Below are 8475 nucleotides of genomic sequence, written 5' to 3' on the forward strand. Positions count from 1 at the left end.
TCAAGGGCAGATGTGGAAATGGGAAGGCGTCTGCTCGGCACTGCTCTGAGGGTACGAGAAGGGAAGCGGTTTTCACCTGTCCGGTGGGTTCCCCCACCACGTAGCAGGGTCAGCTCAACCCCTGGGCAGTATGGGCCCGGCTGGCTCCCAGCAGTGGTGGCGGCGAGCCTTGGGGCAGCGTTGGCCTCGCTCAGCTCTGGAGAGCAGGCTGCTGAAGCACCAGCTGAGCCCTTCACATCTAGCCTGAGTCAGGAGGAACCCTGCTTGGCGTATCCTCCCCTAGCGAGGTTTTCTGGGGCTTGCACAGGTGGCAGGAGCTTTGCCCAGCGCAGGAAGGTGGATTTGCTTTATTAGCCCTTAATCTTCGGGAGCAGGAGCTCCGCTGGGCATGCAGGGCTGTCAGGCCTGAGCTGCTGTAAGCCCAGCCCATGCCGCTGGCTGCCCTCACCATGCCACCCACGGGTGTTCCCTGGGCTCACTGCACGATTAATGAGAAAAATGGTCTTTATTTTTCTAGCCGATCTGACGTCTTTGAAACAACTTCCCATGTCAGTGTGAACCCCCCAGGGGAGAAATAGCAAATGAGGAAGAGAAACTGGAGAGCCAGGCATGCCTCTGTGGAGTGGGCTGCCTGGCGCATGTCCTGGGGCTTTCTGGAGGGAAAGATGCTCCCGGCTGAGTGGTGTGGGTGGGTTTCATGGCTCTTGCCTCATCCTGCCCCTACCTGGCTGGCTTGCCTTGCATGATGCAGTGAGGAACTGCATCACCTGCAAACCCCCTGCAGCTGGGTGATGGCTCCCCGGCTGCGAGGGTGGGGGACACGTGTGGCTGCCCACCCACCCTGCACCTCCCCGGCAGGGATGCTCATCCTGCCGAGGCCATGGGGCTGCTTGGGGGGCTGCAGCACATCCCCAGCCCACGGACTCCCTGGGGACAGGTCTGCGTTCCCTCGGCCGTTTCCCTTGGGCTTGCCTGGAGCCGATCCTGTGCTGCAGACGGTGTTGTCTCACGGGCAGTGAGAAATGTGGGTTTGCTCACCAGACGTTATCCTCCGCAGGGTCTGCAGGCTGCGAGACAGAGGCTCGGCTGGTGATGAATGGCTTCACGTGAATGCCTGCGAGGTTCTTTCCGCCTCCCTGCCTGAAATAATCGCTCTGCCGGCTTGGGTTGAGGCCCCTGGGGAACAGGCAGGTCTGAGCCTAGTCCTGAGACTGCTCCCTACTCCAGATGGCCTCTTTTCCCCCAAAAGGCAGCTGGTTCCCCAGCCTCCTGTAATGGCGCTTGTCAGGTTTTTTCACAGGCAGCACAAAATGTGTGCAAATACAAAACCTTGGGGGTGGCAGGGTGGCGATGAGCCTGTGCCAGGTCCGGGTGCCACCTGAGGCTGTGGAAGAAAGGGAGGGGGATAAGGCAGGCCGAAAGCTGCTCTGTAAAATGGTCTGCATCTTCCCAGGAACATCAATTTACAAACTTCAAGAGCTTCAGATGCCACAGCCCTGTGCAGAAAGGTGTAGTAGCAGGAAGTACTGAAGAAGTGAATGGAAATGTCTGCGTGCAGAGCAAGGGCTGATTCGGTGCTGCCGGTCCCCAGCGGGGCTCAGGGCTGGAGGCTCGGGGCTTGGCTGCCCATGGAGGGCAGTGGGGCTCTCTCCCACCCCCCCAAGTCTGTCGACTGCATTTGTGGTTTGCAGAATTGGGCTCAGATCCATGAAATCGCTGGGGGTTTCGCTCGCCAAGTTCCTGTTCAGACTTTCCTTAGTTCCCCTTAGGGCTGAGGCTCGTCACGGAATGTGCCTGGAGCCCAGCAAGGAGCCGAGTGAGGGCTGAGGCTGCGAGAAAAACCCATGTGCCCACTCAAACCCCCAGAGTGCCCACCATGGGCTGAGAGTGAGGGGAGAGTTGAAAGATTCATGGGAGGGTTTGGAGGGTGTTACGTGCTTTTTCCTCCCCCCCCTTCTTTTTTTTTTTTGTAACACCTTTGGTGGTTTATAAATGTGGCGTCACCTAAAAAGCAGCAGATAAGTTATTTGTCTTCAAAATAGCCTCTGGTGAGGAATGCAGGTGGGGGGCAGGAGCCAGGGATGCAGATGGCCTGGGGTGAGACAGATAGACACCCTTGGGCAGAGGGTCTGTGCACCCCAGTGCCCCTGGGTGCCCCGGGGCTTTCCTGGCTGGGTCCCAGGAGCCTGGGGACAGAACCAGGCTCCAAGCACCGAAGTCCTTCCCCTGCATGGGGGCTGCGATTTCCCACTTGGGAAGCTGGAGCATCATCCCACCAGCACCTGCTTCTCCTCCAGAAACAGCATCTACCGTGAGATTCTGCTCTGCTCCTTGGAAATGCTTCTAGGTTGTTCCTAAACCCCGCTCTCCCGGCACGCGGCTGGGGGCTGGCCGTGACTCTGGGGCTGAGCTGGGAGAAGGGATGGCGCTGCTGAAGGAACGTGCTCAGGCTCACCTCAGCCTCACCACTTTCTGGCCCTGGGGCCACGCGTGGGGAGGTCTGCCTGGTAACCAGTGACGCCTGGGCGGATTGCTTTTAATTTCACTCCCGGAGTTTCACTTTTAGCTGAACCATGGCCACAGTTGTGCTGCGTCCTGGCACTGGAGCCAGCTCAGTGCTGGTCCTGGCGAGGCCAAGCCCCACGGTGTAGTGCTGCCACTGGGGACGTGTTACCCCCGGGGCTGCCCCAGGTCCTTGTATATAATCACCTAAAATCAACATTATGGGGGCGGGCGGCCGCTCTCGCCCACGCCACACTAGCGAGGCTGTGGGGTAGGGACCTGTGCTGCCTCCCACCCTGCCCTGCTCCCACTGGTCCTTTGGGTGTCACCCAACTCGAGGTGTTGGGGGTCACCTACTTTGAGGTGCTGCTTCTATTCTCTTGGGTTTGGGGGTTCAGCCCCCCCCCAAGCTGCTACAGACAGGGTGAGAGGGGTGCCCCAAGAGGGAGGGGGACCTGAAAGCACTTGCTGGTCCTGTAATCATTACTCTTTCAGCCCGAGAGCTGCTGGCCAAGCCCCCCCACCCAGATGTGGTCCGAAGTGACCCCTGAGGTGGGGATTGGACCAAAGTGCAGCTCTTCCTTGGCAGCAAAGGTGAGCAAGGAGCAGATATACCCTGAAGCCATGCCCCCATGGAGGGTCCTGCTCAGGCTTTGGTGTGGTGAGAACCCTACCTCTGCATCCCACCTCCTTCCTCCCAAGTTGCTTCCTACCTCCCCCATCCCACCTCCACATCCCACTTCTCACCTCCTGCCCCCTGTACCGCACCTCCTGCCCCCCATATCCCACCTCGTGCCCCCCCAGGGGTACTGGAGCCCCCCACTGCCCCACCACACCGGGTGTCACCGCTGTGACCTGCCTGTGGCAGTGGGGTGGGAAGCAATGCCCCACAAAGTGGCTGCAGTGCTCATGGCCAGATCCAGTATCATTTCTGGACTGGAGACCTGCTGAACAGAGGTCTGCCTGGCAACAGGTGATGCGGGTGCTAGCAGCCAATGGGGCTTTTTTTTGGGCCCACTCTGGGGCAGGGTGGGGGCCCCGGGGGTATTTCCAGCAGCAGCACTCGGGGCGCTCATTGCTCATCGGAGTGCCGACAGCGAAGCCATGGCCGAGGAACAGCGGGACCTCATCTCCGACCGCAGCAGTGGCGTGCTCAGTGTTGGGAACACCCAGAGGTGCTGCTGCTGGGGGGCACGGGGATGGGGGCATGGGGAGGGAAAAGTGGGGACGTGGGGCAGAGGGGGCATTGTGTGGTTGTGGGCGGAAGGGGATACAGTTGGGCCAAGGGAGCACAGCATGACTATGGGGTGGAAGGTGGGGGTCACACTGTGGAGCCAAGGGGGCCGTGGTGTGGCTGTGGGGTGGAGGGGGATGGAGCATGGCTGTGGGGCAGGCAGGGGCACAGGGTGGCTGTGGGGTTGAGGGGTGTCGCTTATCTCTGTGGCAGATGGGGACATGGCGTGGCCATGGGGCAGAGAGGTTCAAGGTGTGGCTGTGGGGTGGATGGGAGCACAGCATGGCTGTGGGGCAAGCGGGCTGATGACGTGGCTATAGGGCAGGAAGGGCAGAGGATGGCTATGGGGCAGGCACGGACGCAGCATGGACCCAGAGCCCGGCCGGCTTTGTGGGGCCACCCATCATGTCCCAAACAGCCCCCCAACTCCCAACCCCCTTGGGGCACCTGCCAAACACTTCCAGCCAATCAGAAGCCTGGGAGCTCTGACATCACCAGTCTCCGGGCTGACATCTGGGCAGCAAGTCCGGCTCTGGACATTGCCTGCAGCAGCGGTGGCAGCCGAGCAGCACCTACGGATGCCCCCACCTCAACGGGCAGTGGAGGCGGTTGCTGGCTCCGTGGGGGGCCACTGAGCCCCACCAGTGCCCTGTTCACCCCGGTGGGCAGGATGTCGCCCAGAGAGGCCTTGGCAGCACAGCAGGCAGCCATGTGGTGCTTGGCTTTGCCTTCCCTTGGCATGTGAGTGCAACGGCAGTGCTGCGACACCCACCTGCCCAGCCTGCCTATGTGCTGCCTCTGCACTCAGGGTGCCCCGCAACTTTGCTTTTTGCACAAAATTTAAAAAATTAAGCGGAGTTCAGCATCCCATGGCATATGTCCTCTGCCCCCTGCCCCCCCCCCCTCCCCCCCCCAGTACTGATGAGGCTTCAGGTGGCTTCATCATCAAATTATTCAGGTTGGAAAAGACCTCTAGGAGCATCAGGTCCAACCCCCAACCCAACACCCCTAGGCCTCCTAAACCATGCCCTGAAAGTGCCACCTCTACATGTCTTTTAAATACCTCCAGCGGTGGTGACGCCACCACCTCTCTGGGCAGCCTGTTCCAATGCCTGCCCACTCTTTCAGTGAAGACATTTTCCCTAATATCCATCCTAAACCTCCCCTGATGCAGCTTGAAGTCATTTCCCACAAAGCACAATGCCCGGAGCAATGTCGTGCCCCAAAATGCCCTGGCAGCACCCTGCCTGCAGCCCCCATGTGACCATGTGCTCCCCTGTACTCCTCCCAGCCTTCCCCCCCCCCGCCACCCCCCAGTGGGTTTCGGTTCCCCCCAGTGCAGTGGAGCGACCTTCAAGCTGAGATTTCACTTCTGCATGCCGCGACAGGGGAATTTGCATTTGTCTGGGGGGTGTTTGTGGTGGTGTGGGGCATGATGTGGGTTTCAGGGGAAGTTTTTGGTGTGAGGGGTGATGGCAGGGTATGAGGATGTCTCCTCCAGCCAGTGGCCAGGGCTGAGCTCCCTCTCAATGTCCTGCAGGTCTGCATGGGGCCACAAAGCCACCCTCTCCACGGTCTCCATCCTGGTGGCCCTGCTGATCGCTGGCCAAGCTGTCACCATCTACTTCGTCTACCAGCAGAGCGGGCAGATCAGCAAGCTGACCAAGACCTCCCAGACCCTGCAGCTGGAGGCACTGCAGAGGAAGCTGCCTGCCAGTCAGTAGCCCTGTGGGCACCAGCGTGGTGGCGGGGTGTCCAGGGAGAGGGGATGGGTCCCCCCTGGACCACCCAACCCAGCAGTCCTTACACCACTCCTTCCTTGGCAGGTGCCAAGCCAGTCAACAAGATGTCCATGGTGAACGTGCCCCTGGCCATGAGGGTCCTGCCACTTGCCCCCTCTGAAGGCAACATGGTAAGAGATCCCCACTGCTGCCTGGAGCTGCCTGCTGCCCTTGGGGCTTGCTGCCAGCCCTCAGGCTCACGCTGCCCTTTTGTCTTTTCTCTTAAGGACATGGCCCCTGCTAGCAACAAAACCGAGGACCAAGTGAAGCACCTGCTGCTGGTAAGGTGCCCTGCTTCCCCCACTGGCCCCAGAGCTGCCCCCTGTGCTGCAGGAGGCAATGGGGCAGCTTCAATCTATCTCTTGGCTGGGGCTGGGGTCTCAGAGCTGGTGGGAGCTCCTGGCCTCCTGCAACGTCCATCTGGCTGATATAAGCAGAGCTTCACCCCACCCTGCCTTGTTTTTCTTTGCCCTGTCTGACCATGGTGGTCACTGCAGCAAGGAGACCCTGGGAAGTTTTTCCCGAAGCTGAAGGATAACCTGATGGACAACCTGAAGAAGCTGAAGAAGACCATGACTGATGCAGACTGGAAGGTCAGTCCTTGCTGCCACCTTACTCTTACCATTCCAGGAGCACCCGGCTTTGGGGAGGGACTGGTGTGTCCCCACCTGGAAAAACAAAGTCCTGCCTGAGCCAGGCTTGGGTTACCTCCACCCCAAGGGAGGAGGCGGTGGTGCTCATAACCTTCCCTGGCCCAGGCTGGAGTGTGCAGCATGGTTCCCCACAGTGCACCCGCTCCGTCCCGGTTAACCTGCCTGTTCCCTTTGTTGCAGTCCTTTGAATCCTGGATGCACAAGTGGCTGCTCTTTGAAATGGCCAAGAACTCCAAGCCAGAGGAGCGTAAGCCGATCCCAGCGGAGAAAGGTATGAGGGATGGGGGCTGCTAAGCTGGGGAGGGTCGGGTCTGGCCCCTCAGGAGCAACCACCCCCAAGGAGGTACCAGCACAGGGCATCCCAAAGGCAACCAACCCCTCTGTCCCCTGACCAGTCACAGACCTCTTTGTCCCATGGGGAGCCTCTGGTTGGTGGCCTTTAGGACATCACAGAACCACTGCCCACTGCCCGCAGGGCATTTGGGATGAGCAAATGTTTGAAAAGCCGGAACGCTACACCAAACCCTTGGTCCTAGGCTAGCCCAAAAGCTTTAGAAAGGTCACCAGGTGGGGGCTCATTCTCCTTTTATACTTAATTTGTCTGCTTCTGGATAAAAAGCTCCCGCCACACAGTGTCTCCCCTTTGTTTTTATTGCCCTAGTGCAAACTAAGTGCCAGGCGGAGGCCAATTCTGGGGGTGTCCGTCCCGGTCACTTCCGCCCGCAGTGTGATGTGAACGGCGACTACCTGCCCAAGCAGTGCAATGCCTCCACGGGCTACTGCTGGTGCTCCTACAAAAATGGCACCAGGATTGAGGGCACTGCCACTCGGGAAAAGCTGGACTGCCCCGGTAGGTTGCCAGGGAGGGGATGGAGGAGAGGAATGAGCAACGTGCATGGATGCTGCCCCCCATTTTGCTTGTGGTTAGGGAGGAAAGCAGCCAGGGAGAAGAGAGTGCCCAAACTGCCAAGAGCATCCCTCACCCCTCTATGGTGCCAGCATGTTAAGGCTGAGGGGTCCCTAAAAACCACAGACCTCCTGGGCTAGCTGCAGTGATAGCAGGCATGCAGTCAGGGTTTTCCACAAGCCCCCCTTGCCCCCAAACCCATCACTCAGGGGCTGAGGGTGATGGGGCAGCCCCAGGGGTGCAGCACCCATGTCCTGCCCACCCTCCGCAGGTGCCACCGCTGTCACCACCCCCGCTGCCCCCATAGATGTGGAGGAGATGATTTTCTCCGGGTCGGACAAGCTCAAGCTGGCTATGGAGAAAGGTGAAGGCCAAGTGTGATCATGAGGCTGGGGGCGGTGGGGAAATCCCTTGGGGCTGGGGGAGGTGGGGGGGCTGGGGGAGACATAGGTCACCCCCAAGAGCCACTGCAGCACGAAAGCACTGCTGTTGAGGTGGAGACAGAGGCAAAAAGCAGGCTGGGCTTCAAGAGGCCCTAGAGCCATCTTACCAACACCCTTCTATCCTTCCCCCACAGACAAGTAGAAGAGGATGCCAGCTGACACCTGTCCCCTCTTCAGCAGCATCACAGCTCCTGTGTTTTTTTTTTTTTGCTCTATTTCATTTCTGCTCTTACATTGCTTTCCCGAGACGATTAACAGCAACCAGCCCTGTGTGCTCCTGCCCGAGGCATCGGCTGTGACCCTTCCCCTGCTGCAGGGCACCACAGGGCTGCAGCTGCCACCAGGATCAGTGCTAGAGACAAAGTCTTCCCTCAAAGGGTGGGTAAAGCAGGCTGGAAAGTGTTTTCAACAACGCCAGACTCATAAATCCTGTTCGCTTTAGCTCATCTGCATCCCACAGCACCCGGGCAGCAGCAGGCGCAAAGCTCACCCCTGCTGAAGAATAAGCCACTAATGCTTTCTTATACTGAACGAACATTAAAAGCAGCAAAACCACCTCCACCAGCTTCTTAACTGACCCCTGTAGGTTGAAGCGCTGTTAGATTAGTAGAGGTTTTTTCCTGTGGAGTGCTCAGCTGTGTAGAGAATGCTCACCTTCAGCTTGCCTTCAGGCTGGAGACCGGCTGCAGCAGTGGGTAACAGCAGGCAGAGGAGCTGACCCTGGAGTCAGAGGGGCTTCTAATTTTCTGACTATTCTGCTAGTTCCTTTATAAATGACCTCACAAGCTAATTATTTCAAATAAACTTTTGAATAAGAAAGCCTTGTAAGCAACTCTAGCAGGGCAGTGCTTGCAAACAGTTTGCAGCTGTCCTAGGTTAAAAATAAATTAATCTTAAGAAAAAAGGGAAAAAGAAAAATCTCTTCAAAGACACTCGAGACATCTGTGGCCCCACC

The 8475-nt window shown here is 58.6% G+C and overlaps 1 protein-coding gene across 3 annotated transcripts; it reads left to right on the forward strand.

Annotated features, from left to right (window-relative positions):
• Nucleotides 1-3521: 3521 nt before the first annotated feature.
• Nucleotides 3522-8339, forward strand: CD74 (CD74 molecule). 3 transcript variants are annotated; one of them, XM_075102697.1, is made up of 9 exons: nt 3522-3677; nt 5277-5452; nt 5563-5648; nt 5745-5798; nt 6015-6110; nt 6351-6441; nt 6832-7020; nt 7349-7441; nt 7655-8339. In XM_075102697.1, exons 1-9 carry the CDS (start codon nt 3607-3609, stop codon nt 7660-7662), a joined length of 864 nt encoding a protein of 287 aa, XP_074958798.1. In that variant the 5' UTR covers nt 3522-3606; the 3' UTR covers nt 7663-8339. The 3 variants fall into 3 exon arrangements, with proteins under 3 accessions (XP_074958798.1, XP_074958799.1, XP_074958800.1); XM_075102698.1 differs by lacking the exon at nt 7349-7441; XM_075102699.1 differs by lacking the exon at nt 6832-7020.
• The last annotated feature ends 136 nt before the right edge of the window (nt 8340-8475 follow it).

Source organism: Phalacrocorax aristotelis, chromosome 8 (assembly GCF_949628215.1).
Source record: "Phalacrocorax aristotelis chromosome 8, bGulAri2.1, whole genome shotgun sequence".
Classification (NCBI taxonomy): Eukaryota; Metazoa; Chordata; class Aves; order Suliformes; family Phalacrocoracidae; genus Phalacrocorax; species Phalacrocorax aristotelis.